At 38.4% G+C, this 17,562-nt stretch overlaps 1 protein-coding gene across 1 annotated transcript in view; it reads right to left on the minus strand.

The window, feature by feature from the left end:
- evlb (Enah/Vasp-like b) overlaps window positions 1-16,137 on the minus strand; it is a 46,269-nt gene extending 30,132 nt beyond the window's left edge. Inside the window, exon 1 of the mRNA XM_079374884.1 lies at window positions 15,833-16,137. Within this exon, the coding sequence (XP_079231010.1) occupies window positions 15,833-15,837 (5 nt within the window). The 5' untranslated portion in view covers window positions 15,838-16,137. The remainder of the gene's footprint in view (window positions 1-15,832) is intronic.
- Between the last annotated feature and the right edge of the window lie 1,425 nt (window positions 16,138-17,562).

The raw sequence follows: 17,562 nt of genomic DNA on the forward strand, positions 1-17,562 counted from the left end.
ATACAAAATTATAACTTTTTATGACAGTAGTTTAGTGATAAAAAAAAGTGTGCAAATTTTTTTTTTCAGTTTTTTTTTCCTCCCATCCTGTAGCCTACTCGCGCCCCCCCCCGGTTGAGAACCACTGCTCTAGCCAAATTGTTTGTCGCTGGAATCTTGTCGCATCGCGTGTAGTTAGGACACGGTGTAATGCAACATCTATGACCCATCAGTGAAGAACCTGTCAGCGGAAATCATTTCACAAGCTGTGCTTTCAAGAGCATTCCTGCTGATCAGAGGAAAACGCAGCAATAATGAGAACTTCATAAGAGACTTTAGACGCATGCACTGCAGGTTTAGAGCAGAAACACACTCACACACTCTCACACACACACTTTGACACTCGGTGCACTGTAGGGCTGTCAACTTTAGTCGTTTAGCCGTCTTGGTCGACTGACATTCTCATTGGTCGACCAGTTGCATAATTTTTTATTTATTTATTTTTTTCACCAATAAAGAAATTTTAATTGATTTACTCCTTGATATTTATTCCTTTATTAGCAGTTATATATTACTGTATTCTAAATATAATTAGCCTATGCTGCAGTAAACGCTGTACTACACTACAGCTGCTGAGAGTGCTGACAGTCGTGTGACCTTCACTTCCTGTCAGATTGAGTGAATGCACATGAACGTCAATGTCAGAATCACAGAGCATCACTACAGAGGCTCGTACAGTTTATTTGTGAATGCATCATTCATCACATTTATGCATGCAGCCGGTGTGCAATTATAAGTGTTTCAGACTGCAGTGCATATTTAATTCAGCAACTGCCATCCGGTTATCATCTAACAAACATCATTAATCTGCATTTTTAGTCCAGATGCATGAAAAAAATGTCTAATACTATAATATAGCATTATAAATAGCAATAAAAAATACTATAATAAACATACTTAAAAGTACCTGCAGAGTCGACAGACAGACTGAACGACTTCACTCTCGACACACACACACACAAACACACACACACAGACACAAACACACAAACACACACACAAACACACACACACAGACACAAACACACAAACACACACACAAACACAGACACACACACACATTAAATTTTTTTTACAATCATTTTTGCACTACTAACAGAACATTTATGTAATTTTTCAAAACTCTAGACACAAACCTCAAACCAATCATTATTTGTAACACAGGCTGTCAAAACTTTGCATTTTGCGTTCACATCTTTAAAGAAGCCTTGCATTTGCAGAAGCATTGGTTCATAATACTAATTTATTATGAAACATCATAGGAACATACTTTAGATCACCCACACACGCTGCTGGCCAAATGGGTGCCTAAGCAGGATTGTCTTGTTGTGCCCCCTCCCTTAAATATTATGGAAGTAAAAAAACAAACAGACACCTACTACAGGGGTCAAAATAGAACTTTAAATATAAGAGTAAATAAATAAATAAATTGTAATTACACTGTATTATTTACTAATTACAAGTGTAGCTCTAGACAGTTACCTATGGCTATAACAGTTTGTGCCTGAACACTATAGACACATGCTTAGACCAAACTAACACAACTTGAAGCTTTTGTTACTGCACCTTAAACACAGTGTAACCATACCTTAAACAAGAGCGCTGCTTTGCACTTCAGCTGCAGTTCTGCAACACACTTGCTCCTGCACATTACACACTATTTCATACGTAAGACACTTCGTTCATAAATGAAATCTCATTGGGAAAACACATCTATTCAAAATACAAAACACATTGGGTGATTGAAAACATGGTCAAAGAAGCTATGCACAGAACAATATTTCAGATGATATTAGAGCAACGTTGGTGGATCATGTGATAACTCATGGCCTGACAACGAGGGAAGCTGGGCAGAGAGTCCACCCACATCTAAGCCGGTTCACAGTTGCATCCATCATAAGGACATTCAGACTGGTCTTCAACTCTCCACTCCAGACTGTATCTACAGTATTTACAGTACTGTACCATATCACATTACTGTATCACATGTACTGTATTGCAAGTTGGCTAGTGCTCCTTTTGTAACAAAAAATGGTAGTTTTGTGGAACATACAGTACAGTATAGTACATAGCCGTGTACCATTGAGATGTTACAGTACTGCGTACAGTATACAGTACTGTAAAAAAGAACCAAACCAATAACAATTTGTGGTTGCATTTTTCTACAGAATGATTAGGAGACCTTCTGGGGTGGTCGGCAGCGCCTGTTCACCCAACAGCAGGAACTTGCCATTGTGGAAATGGTCCGAGCAAACACCAGCTACGGGAACAAATACGTGCAGATGGGCAAGTATTCATCAACATCAATCGAGTAGGCATTACCACGATCAGACGTGTCTTGGTAAAGCACAAAATCAGATTGAAGCAATTGTACAAGGTCCCATTTGAGAGGAACTGTATCAGGGTCAAAGGACTTATGTACAGGTAAGTGTTGCAGTCCTTTACATTTACAATACAGTATTTACCTAATCCAGTACAGTAATGGCTGAATATGTACCATTGTATCAGTACCACATAGATACACGCAGAGAGGGACACAGGTACCTGTGTGTTTGTGTGTTGGGTGGGGGTGTGTGGGGGGGTCTCTATGTGTAGTACTGTAGTTGTGTGTTTTGAGTAATGCCAGCCATCCAATGCTATGTGTTTTTTTGTTGCAGAAAATCTTGGACATGGATGCAGCTGCACATCCTCGTGAATTTATTTACATTGATGAGGTTGGTTTCAACCTCTGCAAAACTAGACGACGGGGTCGTAATATAATTGGCCAAAGGGTAATTGTGCATGTCCTGGGGCAGTGTGGGGGAAACATCACATTGTGTGCCGTCATAAGCCTTCGAGGGCTACTACACCATCATGCCAAACGAGGTCCCTACAATACACAACATATACTAACATTTCTCGATGCACTTCATGATGCAGTTGTACAGGACAGATCAGAGCAGCCCAGGTTTGTTGTTGTCTGGGATAATGTTAGTTTCCACTGGGCTACTCTGATCCGGGACTGGTTCACCAAACATGATCAATTTGAAGTTGTATACTTGCCCCCACTACTCGCCATTTCTAAACCCTATAGAAGATTTTTTTTCTGCTTGGAGATGGCACGTATATGACGGCCAACCACCTCTTCTACAGGCAATGGAAGAGGCATGTGGAGACATTGAGGTAACGTCAATCCATGGATGGATTCAGCACACAAGGTGTTATTTTCCCCGTTGCTTAGCAGGAGAAAATATTGCTTGTGACGTTGATGAGATCCTGTGGCCGGACCCAAACAGACGGCAGGATCTGTACTCCCACCCACGCAAAATTGGCCTGTTTTTCTGTATTTACAGCAGTGTATTTTGTGTTTTATTTTTGCGTTACTGCATTTACTGTACTGTACTGTGATGTGCAGTATTGAGTTGATGTCATTTGTAACCTTTCAGTACTTTCATTTTTGGTTGAAAAAAAAACAGAACAAAAACTGTAAGTGTTGCATTGAGCTTCACAGAATGCTAACTGATGAACTGAATAAAAACTCAGACTGCGGTGTGTTATATAAAGTACACTAGTGTGTTGCTGCTAATCTGAAAGTGTACTCATATGATGCAAGTGTGTATCATTTTGTCATCAGAGTGACATTTTGACAAAGGATTGTTAGGTTTTGATAGAGTTTCAATTCGACATAGATGTGAATGCTTTATTTCCCAGTGTTGTGTCTTGTGTGCTTGTGTGTAAAGTTTTGACCCAATGAGCCGAAGTTTTGCAAAAAGTGTTCAAGCAATAGGCAAAAACTGTATTTTACAAAATAACGGTTTTACTGGTTATAATGGGACTTGTATTGGTTTTAATGGAAACAGTAATGGACCCTGTTGGTCTCAACTGGTAATTGGTCACCTTCTATTGATGGCTTGTTAAAACCAATAAATCCTAATGGAATATGTCCCAAAACACACTGCAGAAAATCATTTTTTAATGGTTTTAATGGTTAAAATTTGATGGTTTGTAATTACATTTGAAGTAATTTTAAAGGCTGTTGTTGGCTTAGGTTTTTTTTTATAACCACAAAAAAATATTATCTTACAGTTTTTTACGATTGCTTACGCACTAATGAGAAATAACACCCAGTTAGTGAAACCTTACACTCGAGGAACACTACCTCAGGCCAAATCTGCACAATAAGCACATTCTCAGCCGCACACTTTTTGCAAAACACTAAACACACTTCTCTACATTAGACACAGAAATCTAACATAATGTCACTTCTTTGCCATTTCAAGGCACTGCTTTCAAAAACACCACCCCTATAACCCATTTGATCAAACACGGCCGTCAGGTGTGCAGACACTTAGCTGTAAACTCAACAATCAGTAAGCACTATAAAAAGGCAACAGGGCAATTTTTGTATTCAACAAAAATGAAAGGCAGTGTTGCAGTAAGAGGAAGAGGAATACTGTAAGAAGAAACATCTTTGGCCACAGGGCTGTTTTGAATGTCCCGGGTCAACATGGTGGTAACATCCCATTATGTGCAGAATGAGGTCTTCATGACAAAACAGCTCCTTACAACACCGACCACATCATGTTTTTAGACAGACTAAGTATTGGACAGACTACAGTAGGTTCATTATTCCAGTACCTCCCACAACACTCTCCCTTCCTTTCCTTTTCCCTTCTGCATGACAGTGGAAGGTTTATGACCTCTGACCCTACTGAAGCTATGGAGGAGGCCTGTGACCTACTGTAACAGATGCAGAGTCTGTGTAAGGATGGAGTCACCATTCAAGAAGAGTCTTTGCCTGGACATTGCCTGTAATGTGGATGAAGTGGCCATATCCAGCTATACGAAGAGATGATGAGAAGGTGTTTTTGTCTCAAAAAAGTTTATATACTATATTGTAATTAGAATATGTTCTGATTTTCAGCCTAATTGCAATGATGTACTGAAGGATTTTACAATGTGGTGAGAAATAAATACATATAATATAATATAAATATATATTTACTGATATAAATAAATATCAGTGTGCAATGTGTTTTGTATTGTGTATTGTGTTTGGTCAATTCATGTTCTTTAATATCTCAAAAAATAAAAATAAATAAAAAAATCAAACCCAGACTGTATTAGAGAGGTAGAAATGTAACAAGTGTTTAATCTTGAGCACAGCAGTGAGGAATCTGACTGTCTGAACCATGTGTGTATCATACGCTACTGAAACTGGGGTTTGTTCAATTATTGTAAAGTTTTGAATAAAGTGTTTCATTTTGCAGAAGATCTGAGATGTTCTGCTTGTGTGTGCAGATGTGTGAACTGTGTGTAGCGTTCAGCCTTGTTTTTAAAATCGTGCCTAAGCAATCGTACAAAACTGTAATACTTTATTTGAAGTAACAAAACCGTGGTTAATTTGCGGTTACCATGGTTACAAGAAGCATGATTTCTTTTTTGTTTTTTTATTTGTGTTAAAACCATGGCTAACTTTCGTAAGTGAACATGGAAACTAGGAGAGAATATCAGATGCGTTGGTGAAATTATTACCGACATTAAAATCATTAAACATTTGAAAATTATTGATGAAATACTCAACACAACAGGTTTTTCAAAAAACTTTAAATAAGAAAAAATTAGATTAGCAAAAACGACATTAGCTTAGAGTAAAATGTCAGCTGGAGTGTTCCTCGCTGCTCTTCTGTGCTTTTATCAACCCTGTCTTGTGGATTTGGCCACAGGTTCTCATCCACATCAGAACGGATGATTTCATTAGTTAAACAGCTTGGGAAAACAATCTTCTGGTGTGGCAAATCCAGGCCTGGCATCGGTCTCCTGTGACGTCATCTACGGCCTGGAGAAGACAGATTGTTTGTGAGGAGAAAAACTCCTCAGTCGGGTTACAGTAAGGAGAGGGCAGTGTGGGGTAAATACAAGGTGATAAACTGAAACCGTGATTGCTCTCAGTGTGGGGCCCCTCAAAATCACATTCAGTGGGGGGTGATCGGGCCCCCAGCGAACATCATTCTGAGCCGCTCTCAACCTCTCCTCCATCTCTTGGCCAGGTTAAAGCCTGCTTCATCCAAAAAAATGAATGGTTTCACTGCAGGAAAAACAAAAACTGATAACAATGATATAGAATTTGTTTTTCTCCCAACAACAGGCATCTTGAAACTGATCATATCTGAACACACTCAGTCCTCAGTTGCTTCACTTTCGTAATGCTGTTCATAATTTTCCATAAAACTATGCTTCAAGAGTAATGCAACAGTTACGTAGCACTTTGAGCAGTTGTGATAGTTAGATCGTTGTAATGAAATGAATAGACACTCAGTTCAGATGTAATGTGGGAGTTGTTTTGAAATAGTTATAATTTGATGTTAAGTATTTTGAACCAGTGATTTTACTTCAATGAACAAAAGATCTTCCGTTTATGTGTATTATATCCAAGCATTTGGAAAAAGTGTTGGAAAATGTTGTGAATTATGTGTCTAGAGTTTTGAAAAATGACATGAAGGTTCTGTTATTAGTGCAAAAATTATAGTAAAAAACTGTAAATGAAATCTAAATAAAAGTGTAATTTTCACCTGTTTTATCCTCCTCCAGGTGAAAATCACAGCACATAAACCCATCAGACATTGAGATTCAGCTGAAACCCGTCTGAGACGCTTGTCTACAGCCAAAGAAAGCAGTCCTGACACACTTAATGAACGAGCAACAGAGAGACAGAATATGAATCTGGCCGTTACATAAGCAGAAAACATAGTTTTGGTTTGGAGAAAAATCCAGAACCACAGAGAACTGATCAGTTTCCCCGCTCTCATGCAGAAACATTTGACTGGCCTGAATACAGAACGGCTCATCATCAGGATTTACTGTAAATACAGAGCTGTGATGACAGTTAATACCTCAGCTGTTCCTGTCATATTCACAGCAGAAGCTCAGCATCTCTCAACAGTGTCCTACAGCTGATCACGTCATATCTCATAATTCTGTCTTTTCCTTGCAGTTCTGGAGATATAAGCTCAGAATAGAGGAGGGGGATCAGAATTGTGTGAGTAGCAATTTCCCTTTTTTTCTTTTTTATTCCATGGTGGAAACTAAACTATATAAAACAAAACAAAAACAGACTTGTGAGATGTAATTAATAATTTAGTTTATACCTTGCAATTTCGAATTTTGAGAAAAAAGTTTGAATTGTGAGACAAAAAGTTGTAATTATGAACTTATTTATTAACATAATTATTCATATTTTCATCTCATGGTGAAAACAGGCTTCCATAATAATCTGTATAAAGCGTTATAGAAATAAACGTGACTTAATTGACCCATGAATCGGGATAAACCACAGACCCAAGCCAGAACTCACTGCTGGTTTAACCTGGTTCTCTGTGTTGTTTCGCAGGATTGCACCTCATTTATTCTCCATAAGAATGAAACAGAATCTGGTTTAAACTAAATCTGCTCAGCTCTTGTCATAATCTCTAGGGATGAATCTAAACAGAAAATTATTTAATACCTCGTTTATCGGCTTTAAAGCTGTTACATCTGTTTATAAATGAAATAGAAACTGGCAATTTCTGACTTTATATCACAATTCTAATTTTATATGTCTCAGTTCTCAAAAAAAAGGCTGAATTGTGAGATTAAAATGACCTTTTTTAGTTAGTTTTTTTTATTCCATGGCAGAACTGGTGTTTTACATGAAACACATTGGAATCTGCAAAGAAAGCAGGTCAAATGAATGATAGACTGATTCTCCAGTGACGTCTGACTCTGAGCACCTGCTCTCTGCTGAGGATTAAATCATGGAACAGCAGGAATTACCCTGTCAGCTCCACACAGCATAACACACACACACACACACACACAGTCAGTCACACACACACACAGTCAGTCACACACACACTTACACACACACACACACACACACACACACACACACAGTCAGTCACACACACACACACACACACACACACACACACACACACACAGTCAGTCACACACACTCACACACACACACACACACACACACACACACACACACACACACACACACACACAGTCAGTCACACACACTCACACACTTACACACACACACACACACACACACAGTCAGTCACACACACTCACACACTTACACACACACACACACACACACACACACACACACACACACAGTCAGTCACACACACACACACACACACACACAGTCAGTCACACACACTCACACACACAGTCAGTCACACACACACACACACACACACACACAGTCAGTCACACACACTCACACACGCACGCACACACACACACACACACACACAGTCAGTCACACACACTCACACACGCACGCATGCACACACACACTTACACACACACACACAGTCAGTCACACACACTCACACACGTTATGTTTGTTGAGTCTGTCACTCTATATCAGAGGAGACACGAGCTGTGATGTGGTTGCCATGGTGATCTGGCTAGTGTGTCTATGGGATGCTGAGCAGCCTCATGTCTCCATGGTACCCAGAAGCCTTTGGGATGCAGCCCAAAGCTTGCAGCATCACTGCCTGTGTCTCTCTTCTGACTGTATCTACTCTTTCAATTCACTGACCTACATTTTTATCAACGAATATCTTGAAATAGGCAAATTATGGAATGAAACCTTTGATTTTACAGCTCTGTTATTTTTATTCCTCTAAGGATTTTAAAGGAAACGTTCATCTAAACATGAACATTACCTGTAAATGTGCTTATTAGGAGATCAGCATGAGTGTGTTTCTTCATCAGGTTTGTATAAATGTGTCTCTGCATCAGTGTCTCAGCAATGGATGCTCTGCAGTGAATGGGAATTAGTTTCAGCTTTTATCTTCTCCAGATGTTAACTGATGGACTGGAGTGGTGTGGATTATTGTGATGTTTTTATCAGCTGTTTGGACTCTCATTCTGACGGCACCCATTCACTGCAGAGCATCCATTGCTGAGACACTGCTATGAAGCGGTGGGTGCATTTTCAGCTCATTCTCATCTCTGTTTCTTTAAGAACAGTCATCGGTGACTGTATGTCAGTGTCCCGAAGCGCTGCAGTGCTAAAGCATCATCTGTCTGTCCTACTGTACTAATAACCTCATTATTGATCACAGCAGCAGCTGATCTGTAGCGTCTGCAGCATCAGCACCACATCTAAACCACAGCATCTCCTACATGAGGACATTTGGACATCTAAACAATCAATGTGCTACAACAAACAGCAAACCTCAGTCTGGTACGGAAGACTGATTCTGCCACAGAATATGAATATAAAAAAGGTAATTTAGACTTTTTCTCATAACTGCAAGTGGTGAAATGTAAACTCAGAATTGTGAGACATAAACATGACGCTATGACGTGTCCCTACCGATATCAGCCACTACTAAAGTGTCCCTAGCAATAATTTTGATCAAATTAAATATATGTGTATGTAACCTCCATCTGAAATAGATCACACCATTGATATTACCCGAGAAGTTAAGCAAATATGCTAGAAAACTGCACACATTTAATACATGTGTGGAGTAAGAATATATAAGAGCCGAACGGTTTGAAACATACGAGCATCATTTATCAAATATTTATGACAATACTCATAAACATTCACTTCAGTGTTATGAGAGACTGGCTGCTTTCAGCTGATTTCTACTGAACTGCAGCTCAAACTATTTCAAATCTAGTGAATGAAGCTACAAACTCCATCATAAAGCACAATGTTTCCATCTAACATGTATTTTGAGCTGCAGCTCGTCATATTAATGCAGTGTTTCACTAGTTAGCAGTAAACACTTCACCTGAATATGATCCTAGATTTGTGTTGATGTTATCTCTGGAACGGAAATATGGATATTGTATTTTGATCTCTTATTTCAGTGAATGTCATTGACCTAGTTCATCAGTAGTAGTGCTGACAGAGTCGTGTACACATGACTGAAGGAGTTCACGAGTGCGTGTCTAAAAGAGGAGTGAAACGCAGCCCTGATCTGAAATCATTCTTCAGAGTGGGACTTTGGTGAATCGTTTGATCTCGAGACTTCGGATCCTCGGAGAACGAATCATTTGATTCAGATCAGCACTTCTGTGCGGGGTTGTGAATCATTAGAAAACAGTAGAAAACATAAAACCATTAAGACAGTAGGCATACAGTTATAAAAACAAAAACAAAGAAAGAAAGAATCTATGATTTTTGTATAGGACTAACCACAATTTTACTACAAATACTACGGTTAAACTACGGTTAGTGCAGCAAAACTATGGTTATTTGTGGTTACCATGTTTTAACTATAGTAACCATGTCTACTTTTATTCTTTTTTGAGTAAATCAAGCTAAATTTTCATAAGTTTAACGAGAAAAAAGTAATACATTTTCACCTTAAGAGGACACATGAGATGAATATAGAGATGCAGTTTTAACAGCTTTAGGATGAACAGAACTTGGGATAGTGTCCATATACTCGTCTAGATCAACTCTGAATAAAGAAAACAGAGGTTTAGAGACAGATTTTGAGTCTGTAGCTAGCAGGAAACAGCTCTTTAGTTTGAGCTCTTCATAAACTATAGTTTCGGTCATCGCTTGTTATGATGCTCAAGGCTGTAGAGTTTATGATCCTATCAATATCACACACAATTAAATTATCACTAGCAATAATTTTGATCAAACAATGAAATGTCTGTTGTCTGCTGTTACGTCCCCAGCAATGCCAAAAAAAGAGATAAAATGTTTCTATATTAGTATCCTGTGGTGGAAATAAGCGTCCATAAGCTCGTCACCATCAGAAATCATCAAACTAAAGAAAAGTCCTCCTGTTTATGGCTGTGGAAACGCTTTGAAACTAACTGTATTGTCTAAAACACTATACAAACAACGGTGACGACTCACAAGAAACAGAAGAACAAGCACTGTTTTACAATGTTTGTATATGACAGGTCTTACTCTGTAAAAAAGATCAATTCAAAGATTACTGGAGTACAAGAAAATCCTTTTTCAATCTTTCTACTTCAATATTTCATGTTTCATTTAATGTTACTTGAATGTCGTTGTGATAATTGTGACATTTAGTGTTGTTTCTTCGTGGAAATGTTTTCTACACACTCCTAAAAATAAAGGTGCTTAAAAGGTTCTTTTTTGGAGGAAACCATTCTTGGTTCCACAGAACCATTCAGTCAAAGGACCAGCTCTTTCTTACCTTTTTTATAATCTGAAGAACCTTCTCTCGCCACAAACAAGCTTTTGTGAAACAGAAAGGTTCTTCAGATGTTAAAGGTTCTTTATGGAACCATTTAGACGAAACGGTTCTTTTATGGCATCGTGAAGCACCTTTATTTTTACCAAAGTTCTTGTCAGTGAATGGCAAAAAAAATCATTTTCTTAGTATTTTTGTTTTGTTTTCTAGTACAAAATACTAAGTAAGAGAATCATTTTTTTGCAGTGTGTACGAGAGTCAAGCTCATTATCAGCTGGACATTACACCGGTTCCTGACCAGTGGAGAGGTCAAATCTGATTAGCAGACCAAAACCACAGGAATGATGTGTAAGAGTACTCCGTCCATCCATTAGTTCTCCCACAAACACACACACACACACACACACACGCATCAGCACTAAACCGCTTCCATGGTAACAGCGTGTCTCCTCCAGGCTCTGAGATCACGAGAACAAAAGAGGATCCATGTGAAGCTGTAAATCAGGCCTTCGTCCGTACGTTTTCCGGTTTCACTGCTCCATCAGGATTCACGTTTCGGAGATGAGGAGGAACGTACCTGCTCTTGATGTCAGTGAGCGGCACGCCGGGCTCGCAGTAGATCTGCGGGAAGTAGAAGCGGTGAGATGGGACGTTAATATCCATGATCATAGCAGAGGAACAGGTGCTTCTGGACTCCTGCTTCTCTCTCTCTCTGCGGCTCGGCTCCCCTCCCCCTCTTCCTCTTCCTCGTCCTCTTCCTCCTCTCTCGCTGCTAACGCTTCAGAAAGAGCATCTCAGTCGCCTCACATGAGCATTTCATGAGCGTTCCTCTTCTGATAAAATCCCAACAAAGCCGGGAGGAGCTGTGCGTGTGAATATGAATATGAGTGTTTCTCAATGAAGCGGTGCTGATGTCATCCTTTGTCTGTGACAGCAGCAGAGATGGAGCGCTGGAACTCAATGAAGGGATGCTGTGTGATGCAGAGGCCAACTGACTCCGCCTCGCCACCGCACCATTGGCTGAGAGGATTACGAGGCTCCTCCCACTGCTCTCCAGTGAGTATCCTCTCATCAGCCCCTCCCCACTCACTCTGATGCTCGCTCTCTCTCTCTCTCTCTCTCTCTCTCTCTCTCTCTCTCTCTCTCTCGCTCTAGTGGGATGGAAATCATAATCACAGTGAAAAGGCTGCAAACTGATTATGGCTGAATTAAAGGGGAAATGAAGCTTGATCTGAATGCTCTGAAACACTAACTAGTTTTCTGTTAAACATCCACACAACATCTAACAGAGGACTAGTTTAGAGAGAGAGAGAGACTGCGGTGCACCAGATGACACACTGACACAATTACTGTAATGATAGATTGATTTCATAAAACAGCTGACTAGAAATAATACAAAAGAAACAGATTTATAGACAGACAGATAGAAAAACAAATATATTTAATGTATATAATCAGATAGACATACATATGGATGGACAGACAGACAGACACACACACACACACACACACACACTCACTCACTGACGTCCCGGGGCTATTGTGTTTTCCAGGCAGGCTACCAAAATGTATCACTGTCCTGCCCGACGGGCCTTAAATACAGGGCAGGGAGTTTAAGGCCTTAAAAAGTTTTAAATGCGTTAAATGGTATAAGAAAAGTCTTGATTGTAATTTCAAGAGGTCTTACAGTTGGGAGTGGAAAGGCAAGAATCGCGATACGGCTGGAAACTTCAAAAGGCAATGATGTCATTGACTAAATATGAGCGCTGCGCGTTTTAAAGTCAAAACAAGGCACGGATGTCTTTGTGAATATATCTCTGAAGGGAACCGACTGTCCTCAGAAACATATCGTTGACATTTTCATTTAATCTGGTCTATAAAACGCCTGATGAAGCCGTGTTTATGAGCGTCACGGGAGAACCACTTTATTTCTGCTTTACCTCATGGCACAGAATCAATTTGCATTTACAAAAAGCCTATCTTTTTTTTATTATTATTGAATGCTTGAAAAAAAAAACAAAAAAAAAAAACAATAACAATAGTCATCATCAAATCACAACAACAGTCCAGGGTCAACAAGCCTCTCTTAAGTTTAGATCGACCCATGTTTTACGCAGCAAACACATAAGAGTTGTAAATGTGAAAGAAGTTAATGTCCCACATGAAACAATACTAGAGTAATTCATAGTAAATAAATACTATAGTGTTTTTGAACCATACTATAGTAAAGTCCTTTAATTTGCTGTGGTAACATAACAACTATAGTAATACAAACAAACGACTTTACCCAATACTGTACTGTTTTCTACAACTATACTACAATACACTAGTATTCTTTAGCTTTTACTACAGTAAACTGTAAAGTACACAGTTTATCAGTTCACTATAGTTACTACAGTATGCTGTAGCATTCATTAAAGTGTTGTAAATCCTATAATATATACAGTATAATACACTTTACTATAGCACGCTTCAAAAACACTACAGTATTTATTATAAATTACTATAGTATTTTTTAATGTGGGGTGCCTTCTAAAAATCCAAACAATTTACACAGTAATATTTATGTTTTAAATTAATATAATAATTCATATGTTTGACTTATCTGTTTTCATAAAACCTTTTTATAAGATTGTTGTGTTTGTGAAACCTGTATCTGAGTCGTAAATCCTGTCATTTTAAGGCTCAGTGTTACCGCAGATATTGTCCAGCTCCACTCATACGCTGCTCGTTTTACTGCAGCTCAGTCAGAAATTGCCTTAAATTGATTTTTTAAGAATTCTGCAGATACCCTGTAAATAGTCAAATAAACTCTTTCCTTGATATTTGTTTATTGAAAATGTTTTTGATTGACATTTATGGTCTTTTTTTAGTTGGCCTAGTTAAATAAATTTTCGGGCTCCCAAAATCTGAAGAGTATCTGCCGAAGGGATACCAGGGATTTAGAGATGTTGCGTGTTCTGTGTCTGAGTCTGTTATATAATTATTACTAACCTGACAGGCTCCAGACTCTATTATTAGCAGCAGGCAGTGTGCTGAAGCGTAACGAACATCAAGCATCAATCTGAGTCCCACCAAACTACCCACAAACAGCCGCTTCAGGAGTCTCCTTCACCTGAATCCTAAAGAGTTTAACTAAAAATACCATGAACGGCACTCATTTCTTAGAATTACATGGATTGTTCCCCGAAAAATCATCATTTACTCAAACTCATGTTGTTCAAACCTGAATGAGTTTCCCTGTACAGACAAATCAAACGCTCAACATCATGTTTGTGATCGACAGACTAAAGTCATTCAGGTCTGAAGGAACTCAGTAATGCTCTCAGTTCATCTGCAGACAGACCAGTCCAATCTGACTCTCTCTCACACTGTAGATTCAGTTTAGGAAACCGGATGATGACCTCTGACCTGACCACACGGAGTATACTACAGATATGAGTTCTAGATCAGCTCAAAACCACTGAGAAGGATTCAAACAAGACACACGCAGCATGAAATCAAGCCAAACAGCTCAAATCAAGACACTTCTTATTTCAACTCACTCCCAAACAACTGGCCTTGAAGAAGCAACATTCACTTGGAAAACTAGGGTTATTTATTTATTTATTAAAGTGTGATTACCTGGAAAAGAAGATATATACCAATCCTAAAAGCCAAGCGCTAAAATAATATAATGGAAGAAATTGAGTAAAAATCATTAAAAAAATTAGACATATACAATTTTAAATATAATATATAATAAATAAACAAATTACATATATATATTTGAAAAGAAAATATATACAAATCAAAGCCAAGCTCTAAAATATAAAATACTCAATTCGTTTTTTTCTTCAGTTTTAATGGTTAAATTAAATTTTAGTAATCAAATTCTAGTTAATTGAAACCATAAACTTATATAATTTGACAAAAAAATGTATTAGAAGTTTAACAAAGAATTCATTTTTAGGGCCCAATGCCATTTGTTTTATTTTTCTTCACTGTTCCCAAATTCACTCCAAAGCATGTCTAATCGATTGAACTCATAAAACATAATTATTGCTTTTTATTCAAATGCTTTATTTATTTTGAATGATTTTATTTTCTCTTTTAATTTATCTGGACTTATGTCATAAGTAATAAAATTGATGAACAAAAGTAGTGGTAATCAAACGCAGGCACAACAACAATTAAATAAAAAAAATGTAATATGTATTACTATTATTATGCTAACTATAGTAATGTTATGAGTGTTTTCTATGCGTCTGAAAGTGATGTACATTTAATAACAATAATAACAGCATCACCGCATCGATCACCTTGACCAATCAGGACGCGTACAGCTGCGGGTACCATGACAACAGCAGCGCTGACCACGCCCTCCGTGACACATCATCGCGTCTTCATTAACGCGCGCTTCTTCTTTCGCTCCGTTTCCACACAATCACGAGCAACGCGTCCCTGTGAGCCGCGACGCTCATCAACACAGGACACTGCGCGGTGAATGCGTCGCGTCACCGCTGACAGGAGCGATGCGTCAAGACCGTTTTCACCAATAACTCTCATAAATGGCGCGTTAATCCCCAAACCGCGCGCATCTTCCCGCCGTTAATAATAATAACGGTCGCGCTTACCTCATGTTCCCTCTTCCTCGTGATCGGTGTCGTTACAGACGGAGTACCGTCAGCGCAGTGTGTCGGTGAACGGCAGTGTTTATAGCTGGATCTCCGGTGATGATCGCGGGGGGAATGCGACAGAACCGATCGGAGTGCGAGGCGTTTTCTCGTGTGTTTGTCGCCGTGTCGAGCTCTTCTTGTCCATCTCACAGGGAACGGGGCCGTTCTCCGGTCACCGGCAGCGGCGCTTCGGTTGCCATGTTCCGTCCGCCGCGCCGCGCGCTGACTCACCGCTTCTGCCGCTCCGTCACACCGGAAACACCGGAGATCAGCAGCGGAGGGGGTTTGTTATCTGAACGACAGATTAGTTTATGATGAAGATATTAACGAGTTTAAAATATGACTCACTGCATAAATAACCTGCTTTACTATTATTATTATTATTATATATACATATATTTATATAATATCGTTTTATTATAGTATTATTGAAATTATTATTATATTGAAATTGCTTCTTTAAACATTTTTGTTTTTTACAATTTAGAAAATGTTTACAATTTCTTTATGAAACTTACTATAATTTGAGTGATTTTTTTCTGCACCATTTATATATTTTAATTCTTTGTAATTCTTTGTGAAATTTACTAGCAATTTTTGAGTGAATTATTTTTCTACACCAGGTTACTTCAAATGTTTTGTACACCATATTTAAAATAAAATTATCTTTTGCAATTATTTGTGAAATTTACTAACAAACTATTTATGCGTGAAAATTCTTTCCACATGTTTTTTTTTCCAAAAATTATTCTTAGTAATTATTTGTGAAATGTACAATATATATACGTGTGTGTGTGTGTGTGTGTGTGTAGGATATATGTGTGTGTGTGTGTGTGTGTGTGTGTGTGTGTGTGTGTAGGATATATGTGTGTGTGTGTGTGTGTGTGTGTGTGTTTAGGATATATATATGTGTGTGTGTGTGTGTGTGTGTGTTTAGGATATATATATGTGTGTGTGTCTGTGTGTGTGTGTAGGATATATGTGTGTGTGTGTGTAGGATATATGTGTGTGTGTGTATAGGATATATGTGTGTGTGTGTATAGGATATATATATGTGTGTGTGTGTGTGTGTAGGATATATATATGTGTGTGTGTGTGTGTGTGTAGGATATATATATGTGTGTGTGTGTGTAGGATATATGTGTGTGTGTGTATAGGATATATATATATGTGTGTGTGTGTATAGGATATATATATGTGTGTGTGTGTGTGTGTGTGTAGGATATATATATGTGTGTGGGTGTGTGTGTGTAGGATATATATATGTGTGTGTGTGTGTGTGTGTAGGATATATGTGTGTGTGTGTGTGTGTATAGGATATATATATATGTGTGTGTGTGTGTGTGTGTAGGATATATGTGTGTGTGTGTATAGGATATATATATATGTGTGTGTGTATAGGATATATATATATGTGTGTGTGTGTGTAGGATATATGTGTGTGTGTGTATAGGATATATATATGTGTGTGTGTGTGTAGGATATATGTGTGTGTGTGTGTGTAGGATATATGTGTGTGTGTGTATAGGATATATGTGTGTGTGTGTATAGGATATATATATATGTGTGTGTGTGTGTGTAGGATATATGTGTGTGTGTGTATAGGATATATATATGTGTGTGTGTGTGTAGGATATATGTGTGTGTGTGTATAGGATATATATATGTGTGTGTGTGTGTGTATAGGA

This window comes from Barbus barbus (assembly GCF_936440315.1).
Source record: "Barbus barbus genome assembly, chromosome: 24".
Lineage (NCBI taxonomy): Eukaryota > Metazoa > Chordata > Actinopteri > Cypriniformes > Cyprinidae > Barbus > Barbus barbus.